We start from the raw sequence: 15,719 nt of genomic DNA, 5'->3' as shown, positions 1-15,719 counted from the left end.
CCGCTTTTGGGCGCATTGAATGGGATTCCCGGGCGTCTGTTCCATGGATGATGGACCAGGCACCAGTGGGCGAAAGAAAGGAGAGTCTGCATAGTGATACTTGCAGAACTGCAGAAAACCTGTCTGCTTCGAACACCCACCTGGAAGTGGAGCAGCTCTACGCCAGATGATTTAATCGCCTTGTCTCCACGCTCTCGCATGCCGACAAGTCGAAGATCTCGGTGGCCAATGACCACCCGGACAGGCAAGATGATGCTCCGGACAAGCTAAAACGCTTCCATGACTTGCGTGCTTAGCAGTTAGCAGTGTGATGATGCCGGTTAGCCATATCACCGTGAGAAGCACCATGGCAGCGGCAGCAGAATTCATGTGCACTTTACGTTTCTAAAGAGACACAGCACCATTTCACCTTTGCTTGTCCCACCTCGTCGTCTCTCTCTTTCCCCTTCAAAAGACCGTATAATTCATCGTTTTGTTTTCTTGATTCAAAAGACCGCTCTGTTACTCTTTTACATGCCAAGATGACTACTATCCTTGTTCAAACTAAAGGCAGCGTGTGACCTCTGAGGTTTGGATGTAGCTGCACGTGCTGTAACTGAATGATTCAGTTGGAAAAAGAAAAGGAAGTGGCTATAGTTCAAAAACCAAAAGGAAAAACCGGTTTGCTAGTAAACTGTTGCTTTTCTATGGATATAAGTTAGGTTCATGTGCATCTAGACATATCGGTATAGGGCAGCCGAATTTTGGCATACCATTCAGAATTTTAATACCTTGCAGTACATCAGTGCATTTGGGGGTGAAAAAAAGGAGCACCTAAGCAGCTCACTCTTGGAGTCTTGGGTAACTCCTTGACCTACCAATTCTTCTGCAAGTGCAATCCATCAATACCTTCTTTTTCTTCTGCTTAGTTGGGATAAAGCCGTAAAGGGTTTTAGATCCAATCTGATCAAGTCCCAAACAATCATAAGAGAACCCCCTTTGAGGCTTTGATCCATGGTTTAGGCCCTGACGTCATGTTGCTTGATTTTTTTTCCTGACCAGACTAATGCAAGAATCTTTCAGCTTAATTAGCTACTCCAGGTCGCTCCACCTAAATTCTGTTCTGAAATCTCAAGCCTTGTACAACTTAGGATCGACAAGCTTCAACCCCCAGCTCACGTCCTGGCAGTGCCTGACATGCGGCAGCACTTCCCCTGTGTCCAGTCCACGCTTCATCTTGCAGTCGTAGACGTGCGGCGCGTGGAAGCACGGCTCCATGGACACGTCCCGGAAGCACGGCGGGTCCGGCGCCGCCGTGAGGTTCGCCGGCTGCTTGTGCAGCACCCACGGCGCCACGCCGCCGAGCCCCTGCGCCACGTACCCGAACGTGGACCAGCCGCTGGTCACCAGCACGTCGCACAGGCTCAGCAGGTACATCTCCGCCCACGCCCTGCCGTCGTGCGACCTCTTGCCGAACTGCTGCTGCCCCTCGTGGCTCGGCTGGTGCACGCTCACGTCCTCGCCGGTCGCCGTCGCGTGGTCCCAGTACATCCCCTTGATGCGCTCGTAGTACCACGGCCGGAGAGAGGTCATCAGGACGGCCGTGGACCTGGCGGCGCCAGGCGTCGCCGGCGCGGCGTGCTCTCCCGTAGCGAGGACCTCGGGGAGCACCTTCTCCCTCCACACGCAGGACGTGATCTGCCGGAGGACGTGCGGCGACTGCGCGTGCCTGGGGTCGAAGTTGCGCACCTGGATGCCGACCCGGAGGTCCGCCCGCGCGAGGTACGCGCGGTAGTAGCGGGTGACGAGGCCCCAGACGTGGTTGGTCGGGTAGAACAGGTACCGCGCCAGGTGGTGGAACGCGGCGTCGCGCTCCGGGAAGAGCGCGTCGAGCTCCTCCTGGAACGCCGTGATCAGGAACAGACCCGGCACGGTGTACAGGTCCGTCCTCATGACTAGCCACTGGACGTTCGAGAGCAGCCGCTGGTCGTCGTCGCAGAAGAACATCTTGTCCTCGTGGCCGTAGTCGTGGTCGAGGTGGAGGTACGCGAACGCCGGCAGCTCCGCCGGCGGCGCGTCGGCGCTGAGCACCTTGTTCCTCAGCATGTTGCCGTAGCTCTTGGCGGTGTCGATGCTGAAGTTCGTGTAGCTCGCCAGGGGAAAGTCCCGCGGGAGCAGCCACGTCGTGCCGGGGAACGGCTCGCAGAAGAGCTCGTCCATCTTGTTGCTCGGGTCCACGAGGAGGGCGCGCTCCGTGAGCACCGCGTAGAGGAACGCCGACGCCGCGGCGAGGATGCGGTTGCCGAGGCCTCGGTAGGAGATGGAGACCACGTACTTGCACTCCGGCGAGCCGGCGCTCTTGCCGGCCCGGAGCTGCTCGATGGCGAGGTTGTACGCGTTGGTGTTCGGCCCGCACCGTCTCTGGAGCTCCTCGTGCTTCCGCAGCTTTGCGATGAGGAGCGGAGAAGGTCGCCGTCCGGGGTTCCGGCGGTACATGGAGGATTCGTACCTGCTGCGGCATGATCTCTCGTCGAGGCCGTCGGGCAAGAGGCCGCCGAGGAGTTTGTCAGGTGGGCTTGTGGCGTATGGAAAAGAGCGATCGCCGGATCCTGCAGTGGAGCAAACTGTCAGGTGAAAAAGCTTGTTCATAGCACTCGATTAAGTCCATAGCTGCAGCCAGCACAATAACAGCAACCACATGGAAGTTTGGAACTCACCTCGGCGCAGCTGGGCCTTGGCGGCCGCGATCCAAACCGCGGGTGCGCCGCCGCCCCCGGCGTAGACGACGACGACCGGCGGCACGGCCATGACGAAGGCGACGAGCACGACGTTGACCACCGTGTTCCACCGCTTCCTGTCCAGGGCCAGCCTCTTCTTCCGCGGCAGGGGCCAGTGCTCCGGCCGAGCTCCCTCGGCCTCTGGCCAGGCGTCGCATGCCATCGCGCCCTGTGACACAGGGATTTCCGGCGCCGCCGGCTTGCGCTGCTGCATTTCTGCCGCCTAGCGCGTGCAACCGGGCGGTGATGGTGTGCCAGATTAAGATGCAACGCGAATCCACGAGCTAGGAGTTGAAATCTGCGGCGTTTCTGCGTTGGATACTCACTGAGAACTTCGCTTCTAGCAGTAGATCTGTAGGAGTAATTCTTTTCGTCGATCGATGCAGGAGTATTGGATTTCCTAGTAATCGTGAGCTATACTCATGGATTAATTATTACTGCAGAAGAGTATCTCCACTGTCCCTAGCTCGTCATACACTAAACAGTTGACTAGCGTTGCCATTTGGTTTTGATCGAGCAGCGCAGCTGGTGTGTATCTCGAGGTGGCCTCTTTGACTCATGGAGATTGGCCATTGTGGAAAGCTTGGTAAATGAACTGAAACCTAAACATTATTTTTTACAGCACGGCACTGGAATGCAGAATGCTCTGCTCTGCACATGGAGTCCAGATGAACTTGCTGTTCGTTTATTTATCCTCTTTCTTGGAGAAAGGAAAGTTTACCGCGAACCTTCGATTCTAAAAAAAAAGTTCTCACCGACTCACCGACACTCAAAGCTTACAGACCATTGACACTTGCTAAATTTTTAATCAGTAGTATAATCAGGCAGATAAGCAGGCCAGGAAGATCGGCATTGCTCAAAGCGCAAGCGTGGCCCTTTTTGACACAACGGGCCTTTGGAAAAAGCCTATGCACATATTCACAGGCCCAATAGTTCCTCGCTGCTCAACATGGTCGCGATCCGGCCCAGCTGTCGAGGGTTGTGTGTCCCATCATCACTTCCAAGTTCCTTCCTGCTGCTAGGAACAGCACTTATATTCATAATAAGTGCACCAGGTCCAAATATATATAGATACTGGAAGGAGAAAATATACACAAAATCCTCTAATACAAAAGAAAAAAATACCAACAGTACATATACATCTAATACCCCCTCAAACTCATGGTGGGTCGAGAACACTGAGTTTGGAGAGAGAAAATCTGTGCTAAACTCGGATCTGTGCCTTTGTAAATAAATCAGCCAACTGCAACTCTGAAGCCACATACTGAAGAGCAATAACCCCATCCTGAACCTGTGATTGTGTAAGAAACATCCACACCAATATGCTTAGTAAGCTCATGCTTCACCGGATCACGAGCAATACTGATAGCACCTGTACTGTCAGACAAAAGAGGAGTCAGCACAGAAACTGAAACACCAAAATCCTCAAGCAACCACCGTAACCAAGTCACATCTGCCGTCACAAGCACCATAGCACGCAACTCAGCCTCAGTACTCGAACGAGAAACTGCTACTTACTTCTTAGTCTTCCAAGCAACAAGGGAACCACCAAGAAAAACACAATAGGCAGAAAGAGATTGACAATCAGAGGGATCACTAGTCCAGGTAGCATCACAATATGTCTGGAGATGTAAGGAGCTAGAGCGTGAAAAGAATAGACGGCGTGGAAAAGTCCCACGAAGGTAACGTAAGACACGAAGAAGATGACTATAATGAAGATGAGGGGGAGCTAAAACAGACTGACTTAGGATATGCACAGCATAGGAGATATCAGGACGAGTAACACCAAGATAAAAAAGACTCCCAACAATATGACGCTAATGAGTGGGATCCTCAAGAGGCTCACTATCAGTGGCTCGTAGATGAACATTAAGTTCCATGGGAGTCTCAACAGTCCGATGATCAGTAAGAGAAGCACGATCAAGAAGATCCTGAATATACTTTTCTTGAGATAGATAGAAGCCCTCATATGTGGAAGAAACCTCAATCCCAAGAAAGAAACGAAGAGGACCAAAATCAGACATAAGAAACTGCTTACTGCGATGGGCCTTGACAAAGGCGATATACTGAGGATCATCTCCAGTAATGATCATACCATCGACATAAAGAAAGGGAAGAGTCCGACCATGTGGTGAAGTATGGACAAAAAGCGCAGGATCATGAGCACTAGCAGAAAATCCAACTGCAGTAACCACAGGGGCAAAATGCTGAAATCAAGCACGAGGAGCCTGTTTGAGGCCATAAAGCGAGCGACGAAGACGACAAACCATACCCTCAGGAACAGAATACCCAAGCGGCGGCTGCATGTAGACCTCCTCACGCAGCTCACCATTAAGAAAGGCATTCTTGACATCAAGGTGAGAGATGGACCACTCACGAACATAGACCACTCACGAACATAGACCACTCACGAACATAGACCACATCAAGAAGAGTGCGAATAGTGGTCACGTGAGCAACAGGGGTAAAAGTCTCATCATAGTATCGACCATGCTCCTGCTAAAAACCACGAGCAACAAGACGAGCCTTATAGCGCTCAAGAGAACCATCAGAGCGGGTCTTCACCTTATAAACCCACTTACATGTAATAGGATGCACATGTGCAAGACGAGGAACAAAATCCCACGTGTGAGTGCGCTTAAGAGCTGCAATCTCCTCAGCCATAGCGTGCTGCCATTCCTGATGAGGAAGAGCATCACGATAAGATGTCGGTTCCGAAAGAACAGTAGCAGCATAAACAGAAGGAGAATAATAATCAGGACGTCTACGAAGATGATGACTACGACGAAGAAGCTGCTCAGGAGAGGAATCCTCTGAAAGAGAGGCCTCAATAGGAGGAGGTGGCGTATCAGACGAAGATGGTGCATCAGAAGAAGATGGCACATCAGAAGAAGTCCAAACACGACAAGTATAGACATGTGTCATTGGTGGCTTCATAGAAAAATCAGCAGCCACAATAGGACACTCCAAAGAAGTAGGCTCCGATGAGAGCACATCAGCATGATGGACAGGCGAGGAGACTACAAGAGGAGCAGCTGGAGGAGGTATCCACCGTGATAAAGGTGTGATAGCAATAGAAGTATCAGGTAATATCAACAAGGATAGTGAATCAACCAAAGATGCAGGGGAAACATCAGAAGAAGGATGAGGATAAAAAGAACGAGATTCATCAAATACAACATCCCGAAAAATCCTCATCATACGACTAACCGGATCCCAACAATAATATCCCTTATGCTTAGAATTATAGTCAAGAAAAACACACTCAGCAGACTGAGCAATCAACTTCGTGTACTCACGTGGTGCAAGAAGAACATAGCATACACAACCAAAGAGACGAAGACTAGAATAGTCAGGCGTCTTATTCGTAAGACGCTCAAAAGGAATCTCACCATGAAGAGCAGAAGAAGGTTGAATGTTAGTCAAATAAGTGGCTGTATACATAGCCTTAGCCCAAAAAGAAGGCGGAACAAAAGAAGCGAGCATAAGAGCACGAGCAGTCTCAAGAAGATGACGATGCTTGCGCTCAGCCACACCATTCTGAGCATGGTGTCAGGATAAGAAAACTGAGCAAGAGTGACTTGCTCAGAGAGAACCTGACTAAGAGCTACAGAAAGGTACTCTCCTACAAAATCAGCACAAAAAATACGAATAGAGGTGTCAAAATGAGTGCGGATCATAGCAGTAAAAGTCTTGTAGATAGATAAGGCCTCACTACGATGTTTCATAAAATAAATCCATGTATGACGAAAAAAATCATCTATCAATATAATATAGTATCGATGCCCCCCTTTAGAGACAAAGGGAGCAGGTTCCCAGACATCTGAATGAACAAGATCAAAAGGACACTGTGATAAAGACTCACTAGAATGATAGGCAAGCTGAATCTGCTTGCTCAACCTACAATCCTGACACCGAGCTAAAGACTCATGACTTGAAACTAACCCTAAAAGACCACGACGAATCAAACTAGACAGACGAGAGCCACATAGATGACCCAAGCGATGATGCCACTGATCAAACGATGAGGTCGACGAAGCAGCCAAAGCGGAGCCAACTAGACTGACGGGCACAGCGGAAAGAAGACGAAACTAGTCAAGCTCCCAAAGACGCTGGGAATCACTACCAACCAACTGACCCGTGCGATGATCCTGAACATAACAAAAATTAGAATCAAGAATAACATGACAATCATGATTAGTGAGCTGGCCAGCGGACATGAGCTGCATGGTCGGATCAGGAACATAAGAAATATCGGGGACATGAAAAGAGTCAGATAGGAGAGTGCCATGTCCTACAACAGGAAGAGAAGAACCATCGACTATATGAACAGTGGGAGAATCAGATGGAGAATGTATGGAAGAAAGACAGGTGCAATAAGGAGTCATATGAAACGAAGCACCAAAATCAAGAATCCATGACAAATACCTGGAGTAGACATGGAAGATGGTCCCAGAGTGGAAGATTGAAAAGCAACAGCAGAACTTGTAGGTGCAGAAGGCTGAGTTACAGAACCCGCAGCTCCTGATGGTGTAGAGGAGACAAGGTGACCGAGCAACCTGATGATCTCCTGTGTCTCAGAACTAACAGAACTCCTCTAAGGACCTCCAGAACCAAAACCACCAGTACCACTAGTACCCTGTGAAGAACGACCACCTCGGCAAGACTGAGCCTCACGAGACTGAACCTTCTTCTTCCTGTAACAATATGCCTCCACATGATTATCCTTGCCACACCAGACACATTTAAGACCTCCACCCCCTCGACTCTCAGAAGAAGGCACCATAGGTGAAGGAACAACAGATCGAGTGGAGGAGTTGGCGGCCAAAACTGAAGAGCGCCGCAACAATTCAGCAGCAGAAAGGCCAGTCTCCTCATTACGAATAACAGCAAGAGCCTCCATCAGAGAGACACAAGGATGTCGAGCAAGCAGCTGTGCACGAAGTGGCTCGAACTCATCTCGAAGACGTGTCAAGAAGTCGTAGGTGCGGCGAAGCTTAAGGGCCTGCTGCTGACCCAGGCAAGACTGACAAGTGTTAGGTGACAACTGAGGACCAGGAGTGTCAATCTGGCGCCAAATAGCAAAAATATGAGCATAGAAGTCATCAACTGTACTATCACCCTGTCAAACAAGCTGCTACTGACGAATGGCTGCAAGAAAGGTAGACTGACCAGTAGGCTCATAGTGCTTACGAAGAAAGGCCCACATGAGATGTGCAAAATCAAGCTCAACAATATCAGCCGAAAACCTATCCTCCATGCTAGCAACAAGAATAGAAGCAGCTCGAGCATCCTCATCAACCCATGTCCTGTATGCAGTAAACTGAGACTCATACGATGCAAGATCATCATCATAATCAGCAAGCAGCTTTGCTACATCCACATCATAAGCAACAAGCAATTGATCCAACTCCATCTTCTCTTCAGTTGTAGCCTTCTTTGGAATCACAGGCTTCTTTGGAATCATCGGATATGTAGGAGCAGTGGGATGAGGTGGACAAGGCAACTTGACTAACTCCCAAAGACAAAGACCACGCATATGAATCCGTAGACGAGGAACCCAATCTCAATAGTTGGTGCCATTGAACAACACCGGACAATGTAACACTGGGACACCACTAGACGAAGGAGCCGAAGAGGGAGCCATGGTGACAGCAAGAGCGCAGAGGAACAGCAGCGCAAGTGTCTTTTTTGTTTTTTGTTTTTTTTGTTTTTTTACATAGCCCTGAGCCTCATAGGCTCACGGGCGGACGCACAAGCAGCAAAGGACCCGCACGGGCGGCGGGGAGGCGGCAGGCGGTCCAGCGAGCGTCAGCGTGCACGGGTAGTCCGGCGGGCGTCGCGCGCACAGGCAGCAGCGGGCTAGCAGACGTCAGCACGGGCGGGCGGGCGATGCAGGCGGGCGATAGAGGTGCACGAGCGGCGGTGGGCCAACGGATGGCGACGCAGGCGGACGGGAGATCCAGTGGGCAGCAAAGGTGGACGAGCGGCAGAGGTGCACGGACGGCGGCAGGCCAGCGGGCAGCGACGCAGGCGGACGAGTGGGAGGATGGCGAAGAATAGCATGCAAGTGCAATGTGCGAAGGAAAAACTAGGGTAGATTGAGAAGAAATATAACCCTAGTTTGGTTATATACAATGTTAGGAATAGTACTTGTATTCATAAAGGGGCACTAGACCCAAATATATACAGGTACAGGAAGGAGGAAATATACACAAAATCTCTAATACAAAAGGAAAAATACCAACAGTATATTATACATCTAACACTTCCTACCCGTCCGCCTCCGCCGTGCCTCGGACGGGCGTCCGATCCCGCTGACTTGGGCCGGAGCTCCGTTCGGCTATGCTTGGGGGCGTCTTCTCTAGTCTCCACAGAGCGCTAAGATAAGTGACAAACTGGCAATGCAGGTTAGCAGATCTGAGACTCTTGACGCACGTTGCCTGACAGCATTGCAATATTGCTGACTTGTGTTTCTCTCCAACTTGGTTTTCCCGTTCAATGGCAGCAAGCGCCTTGATGTGATGCGAGACACACAGAAATCACAAGCGCCTTGCACTCTTGCAGTCACAGAAATGGACGCTAGAACGTGCCCAAGATAATGCCCAGGTGATCAATGATCAGACAGTAAACATATTTTTTCCTTTCCTTTTCTTTTTGAAATCAGAGAGTGAACAGATCAATGGGCATGTTTATCAACTATCTACACTTGGATCAAATACAGGAGAGAGAGAAATAAAGAATACATCCGTATAGTTTCTTTTGAAACAACAAAAAAAAAAGAATTCTGTCCTAGTTAGCGAGCAAATGTGTGATGTGTCCTGAGTCCTGACAAAAGTTACAGCTACAACTGAGTTTGATTTACAATCTTCAGCCCCCAGCTCACGTCCTCGCAGTGCCTCACGTAAGGCAACACCTTGCCCAAGTCAGTGTCCCTCTTCGCCTTGCAGTCATAGAAGGGAGCCTGGTGGAAGCACGGTTCAATGGACATGGCACGGCCGCACGGTGGGTCTGGCACCATGTGGTTCTCCGACCTGAACATGATCCATGGCTTCAGGCCAGCAAGCCCCTGAGCTGCGTACCCAAACGTGGAAAACCCACTGGTGATTAGTTCATCGGTCATGCTCAGTAGATAGATCTCGGCAAGTGCCTTCATGTTGTGCTTCTTATTCCTTGACCTCTGGTACTCCTCGTGACTCGGCTGGTGCACTTCGACAGTAGTGCCATCAACTGCTGGGTGTTCATCGTACTTCTTCTGGATCTGATCACTGTACCAAGAGCTCAAAGAAGTAGTTAGAACGGCAATCGTTCGGTTATTCTGAGTCTCAGCTGCTGCTCCCTTATTCTGAGTTTCAGCTGCTGCTCCCTCTGTCATGGCGATTTCTGGCAGGAGCTTCTGATTCTGTGCACATGAAAGGATCTGATTCAAAATGTGTGGGAACGGACCATTTCTTTGCAAGATGCCCTTGGTTTCATATATTCTGATCTGAATTCCCACTCTTTTTTCGGCTTTGGCAAGGTAGGACCGGTAGTATTTTGTAACCGAATACCAAACATTGTTTGTTGGATGAAAAAGATAGCGCGCCAAGTGATGGAAAACAGTATCTTTCTCTGGAAATAGCCTGCTGAGTTCATCTTGGAAAGCTGGAATTAGAAACAGGGATGGCACAAAGTACATGTCTGTTCTTATAATCAGCCATGGAACACCTTGCAGGAACTGTTGGTCGTCTTCGCAGTAGAAAAGTTTGTCATGGAAACCACAGTTACCATCAAGGTAGAGAAACACATAGCGAGGTCTAGTACCAGCCAAAGATCTCTCTGTATTGTCACCGAAAACTTTATTCTGCAGCATGTTGCCATAGCTTTCTGGACTACTCTGAGTAAACTCACCATAGTTCAGAGGGAAATCTGAAGGGACTAACCATGAGGTTCCAGGGAAGGGTTCGCAGAAAAGGTCACCAATCTCCTTATACCGGTCCACAAGCAAAATCCTGTTTGTAAGTAGCGCATATAGGAACACTGAAGTGATCTCAAGCATTCGATTCCCCATGCCAGCATGGATGGTCAGTAACAGATAATTGCAATCTGTCATATTGATGCTCTGACCGGACCTCAGCTGCTTGGAGGCTTCCCTGTATGCTTTGGTGCCTGGACCACACTTTTTCTGCAACGCTTCTTGTTTCCTTAACTTCTCAATGAGGTATGGTGAAGGTATGTTTGGTGACTTGTGATAGCGTGCAAACTGATACCTGCTTCTACATGATTTTTCATCAAATCCCTCAATCAGAAGGCCACCCAGAAGTCTATCATACATAATATGTGGGGATGGAGACATATCATCCATCATATCATCTTGTATATCTGAAGAAGATAAAAACATTTTGAGTCACTCACTGCCTAACTGCAGCTTGTAGTTCATTTACATATAACAAAACATGATATTGGCACATGGGGACCACCAATGCCAGTGGAGCAATGGAGTACTAGAAGTAGTTGGTACCATGTTATCATTAAAAGGAAAGGTTAAAAGAAAGCAGGCTGCAGACAAACACAATGCCAGGAAGGACCAACAGAAAGAGTGGCTATTCAATGAGCAACGCTGAAGCATGCAACTATAGCTAGTTATAACAACTCCATGGATTAAATGTATGCATCTACCAATTCGAATTGCTATTTTCCCTATTAAAATTGCTTGCAAGTTGAAAGAAATGATGCACCCACTTGGAGGTCATTCATCGCAGGCCTGCCCTTTCTGCAATTCAGGGGACTAGACAATGGGATTGTGGGAAGGAAGCAGTTCCTTGCTGTTCCCTCATGCAGGGAGGCAGTATTATACACATTCTAACACCATTAGCTGGACATGCATGCACCTGTATACAGTCTTTATCACATGGTTTTGTTTGTATTGTATCACCAAGCGTAACATTTCCTCTGTTTGCCTACAGTGCGGATCAATGTATTTTCCCATCATGAAAGATTTTACTCCAGATATTTCTCACAACAAAGCAGGTGAAAACCTTTTCTTAGACTAGAGGGGAGTGGAGCAATACACCTAATTCTAGCTAAACAGCTACAGTTAAATTTTTGGGCATACTTAAATCATCTCGCCGTTCATGTATAGAGCTATTTCTGCGTTATATACTGGGAACAAAACTACATGTTTAACTTAAAATGGTCATCATGCCTGTATAGAGAGAGTCATTATCAGATGAGGACCATATCCTGTCAATTAACTATTCAGAACTAGAACCACTTTATTCATGCACAGCTTCTCTCCGAGTTGAAGAGAAAGCATATCCTCTTCTGCAATCTGCCACCAGAGTTGTGAAAACACACCGGCACAAGCAATAATCTACAGAGAGGTTTTAGGGCTGGGTAAGTTTATTTAGGATCTTGAACAAATTATCAGCATCATATCTCTTGTACTTGTAAATTCTCCTCCTATCTCCTTTCAAACAGCATGCTTAAAGTTCAACTGTTTAGAATGTTTCGCTTCTCCTATCCAGAACAGGAGTAGATAAAAAGGGAAAAAAAGGCAAGCATGCAGAAAAATCTACTAAGAGTCATCAGGAGTTCAGGACAGCAACAAACCTCCTGACAAACCATGCTCCCAAGAGATGTAAGGGCCACACATTCAAGAGACAGTAGACAAATTGAACAAGCACAAGAGTACAAGCCGACGCCCTTATCTTGCTAAAAGCCAGCACTTCGCACAATTGCAATTTCTATTTAGGCGTGACAAAATCGCATGCTAAAGAATCATAGTGATGACCTGATGGATAAACCTAATTTACTTCGACATGATGATTAAACATCTTGAAACTTGAACCACTCCACCAGGTAGCTGTGGCCGAATGCGCATATACAACTGACAGGTGGGTCTTAATCCTTGCGGATACGAACACGGGGATAAAATAATGCACGCGGGACGCACCTCGAATGTCTTCCGCGGGGCGCTCGACTTGGTAGAGCCACTCCGGCGAGGCGTCGGTCCGCCACCGCTGCAGGAGCAGGACGGCCGTGACAGCGAGGAAGCACGCCATCAGCGCGGCGGGCCAGACCCGGCGCGGTTTTTTCGCCTCCGCTGCAGACGACCCGGCCGCCGCCGTCTTCGTCTCCAGCCCCCGCTGCTTCTCCAGTGGCTGCCGGCCCCCGTGGCCAGTCCCCATCGCCATGACCCTCTGCCTCGGTCACATGAGCTCGCCGGCGGCTCTTCTTTTCCTAGGCACGCCCGCGTGCCGGCAAGCGAGCATCGCTGTCTGGCTTTGGCCTTTTTTGGGACAAGCGAGGCAGGGGAAGGTCAAACGAGTCCGGCCATCTTCCGCGTGGGAGGGTGGCTACCGCCTACCCGCTAGTCGGCTAGTGGACGGAGCACTGCAGCGGCGGCCGGTAGGGGCATTGAACAGCAAGCGCCTGCTAGAGTGGTAGTGGATTTTTCCTCTTCTTCTCCGCTAGCCGCCCCAGTGGCCCAGTTGCACAAATCGGGCAGCCCTAGCCATGCGACAGGGGAGCAGGGATATCGTGCCGGGCCCTCTGCCAAAGCCATTGGACCAGGGAAGACGAGAGGACAGAGGAGGAACAGGGACAGCGCGCCTCTGTTACCTCTGTACTTTTTTTAAAAATTTTTTTTAAGTAATTACCTACCACATGAACCGAGGTGCCCAAAGTTTGCCAAAACCCTGGACCCAAAACATGTGAATTTTGCACAAACTCACTGCCCAAGATTTGACTGGACGCCCATGAACGAGACTTCTCGGGTGACTTCAGCTAAATACCAAAATCTTGTACGGTTGAAGCCGAACCAAACCAGGCTAAACGGTTTAAATAAAAGGGAATGGCAAATATTACTACTACTACTACACGTTTTTTTGAATTTTTTTTTACGGTTCCAAACGGCCGGGTTTCTCACTGAGGTTGCCGCTCTGTCGTCTTTTTGCCCAGTCCAGGGTAGGAAAAGAAAGAAGGCGTCAATTTTGTTTGATCTGGCATCCACCACGAGCGTCATTCCATTCCATGCCTGTGGGCGCCACCCCACTACGATTCACCGTCTCGCTGCCAAGTACATGGAAGTTGCCGCATGGCCGGAGCGGCCGGCCCTGTCCGGATTTTCTGTGGGCACTGGGACATTAGGTTTAGCTGGCCAATGGCTAATCATATCGTCTCTGCGTTTGCAAATTGCATATGACTACGAAGCTGAAATCTCTGATGACGAAATTGCATATGAAAGTAGGAGTATATGATAAGAAGTACTGCTATGACTATGATTGATGCGACCAAGCTCTCCGGTGGACAAAAACTACTCCGAATAAAATAAGCTGGAGGAGGCAAAGGAATCTGCTTTGCTGGTCCGATCCAAATCTCCCTGCACACCCCTCCAACTCCAACTCCAACTCCAACGATTCCCCCAAGAAAGCCTCTCAAAGCTTCGATCTCAAAGCTTCGATCCATTCCAGCTTTGATTTCCTGCCTATCGCCCATCGGTGGCAGGTGAAAGACGATGTAGCATCGTGCCTACTACTGCCGTGCCGTCCCTTTGAAATCGCAAAAGCCAACGCTGTCGCACGCGCCGGGCGAATTCTGCGTGGCCGTGCCACATCCATGGGCGTAGAAAATCAGCTCGGCAAAGGATTAATCGTCATTAACCGGTGACCGCGAAGACTCGTACGAGCTAATTTGTACTGGTCATTAGGATTCGGCCACAGTTCATGCGTAGAAGCAACAAGCAAGAAGACATATACAAGGGGGCAGTATGTAGAGGCATCGGGAGCAGACGCGCACCTTGGTCGTCGTCGTCTTCCTCGGGGGCCTCGAAGTCGAAGACCCACTGCGGCGAGGAGTCGGCCTGCCACCGCAGCAGGAGCAGGACGGCCGGGACGCTCAGCAGGCAGAGCACCAGCCCGGCGCGCACGGACGCGCGCCAGAACCTGCTGCCCCCGCGCCTCGCCTCCTTGAGCTGCTCCGCGGCGGCGTGGTGGCCTCCCGGCGGCGGCCGCTCCGTCTCCAGCCCGCCGCGCAGGGGCAGCCGCTCCTCGTCGCCCCCGCTGCTCCCGTGGCTGTGGCTCGGCCTCCCCATGACCATGAGCTAAGCTCAGCTACCGTAGACGTGTCATATACTCCCTTCGATGTCGCTCGCACGGCCCGGGGTCGTGTGCTTGCGCTACGCGGTTATCTGCTCTCCCTGTCGTTCGTGGCGGAGTGGTCAAAGTAGCACGGCCACCACCCGCGTGGGAGAAGGTTTTTGTTTGAGGACCTTGTTAGAAATACGTAAGATAAGACTCATGCTGATAAATATGGCAAGTTACAATTCTTAGAAGTAGTTAAGCAAATAGCAGAGCTGATAAATGGAATGGTGTCTGACATTCTGACAAGTGGTTACTAGCGGGACTTCAGCATGATATTGCAGGAGTAAGACAAAAGTAACAGCAACATAAGCAGAAGGATAATGGGGGTATTTAGGGGGTGTTTGGATACGGGGTGCTAAATTTTAGTAGGATCACATCGAATGTTTGGATATTAATTAGGAGGACTAAACATGAGTTAATTATAAAACTAATTGCACAGATGGAGTCTAATTCGCGAGACGAATCTATTAATACTAATTAATCTATCATTAACTAATTGCACAAATGGAGTCTAATTCGCGAGACGAATCTATTAATACTAATTAATCTATCATTAGCAAATGGTTACTGTAGCACCACATTGTCAAATCATGGACTAATTAGGCTTAATAGATTCGTCTCGCGAATTAAACTCCATTTGTGCAATTAGTTTTGTAATTAGATTATATTTAATACTACTAATTAGTATCAAGCATCTGATGTGATAGATGCTAAAGTTTAGCATGCGTAATCCAAACACCCCCTTAGAGGAGTGATACAGGCACTTGAGCTGAGGGAATTAAATCTAAGAGGCAGAAAATATACTTGGACAAACAATATCACACGCACAAGAATTAATCGA

At 49.3% G+C, this 15,719-nt stretch overlaps 2 protein-coding genes across 3 annotated transcripts; both read right to left on the bottom strand.

Annotated features, from left to right (window-relative positions):
- Positions 1-661: 661 nt before the first annotated feature.
- On the bottom strand, positions 662-9,228 carry LOC117844679 (galactoside 2-alpha-L-fucosyltransferase). Its single transcript, XM_034725434.2, has 2 exons — positions 2,697-9,228; positions 662-2,588 (listed from the first exon to the last, which is right to left on the bottom strand). The coding sequence occupies exons 1-2, from the start codon at positions 2,968-2,970 to the stop codon at positions 1,111-1,113; spliced, it is 1,752 nt and encodes a 583-aa protein (XP_034581325.1). The 5' UTR covers positions 2,971-9,228; the 3' UTR covers positions 662-1,110.
- Positions 9,229-9,379: 151 nt separating this feature from the next.
- Positions 9,380-14,921, bottom strand: LOC117839233 (probable fucosyltransferase 8). Of its 2 annotated transcripts, none has more exons than XM_034719521.2 (2): positions 14,535-14,921; positions 9,380-11,117 (listed from the first exon to the last, which is right to left on the bottom strand). In XM_034719521.2, exons 1-2 carry the CDS (start codon positions 14,833-14,835, stop codon positions 9,601-9,603), a joined length of 1,818 nt encoding a protein of 605 aa, XP_034575412.1. In that variant the 5' UTR covers positions 14,836-14,921; the 3' UTR covers positions 9,380-9,600. The 2 variants fall into 2 exon arrangements, with proteins under 2 accessions (XP_034575412.1, XP_034575421.1); XM_034719530.2 differs by lacking the exon at positions 14,535-14,921 and adding an exon at positions 12,691-14,526.
- Between the last annotated feature and the right edge of the window lie 798 nt (positions 14,922-15,719).

The sequence above is a fragment of the Setaria viridis genome, chromosome 1 (genome assembly GCF_005286985.2).
Source record: "Setaria viridis chromosome 1, Setaria_viridis_v4.0, whole genome shotgun sequence".
NCBI classification, from domain to species: Eukaryota; Viridiplantae; Streptophyta; class Magnoliopsida; order Poales; family Poaceae; genus Setaria; species Setaria viridis.
Note: the sequence above shows the minus strand (reverse complement) of the source record. Positions and strands in the feature narration are given on the sequence as shown.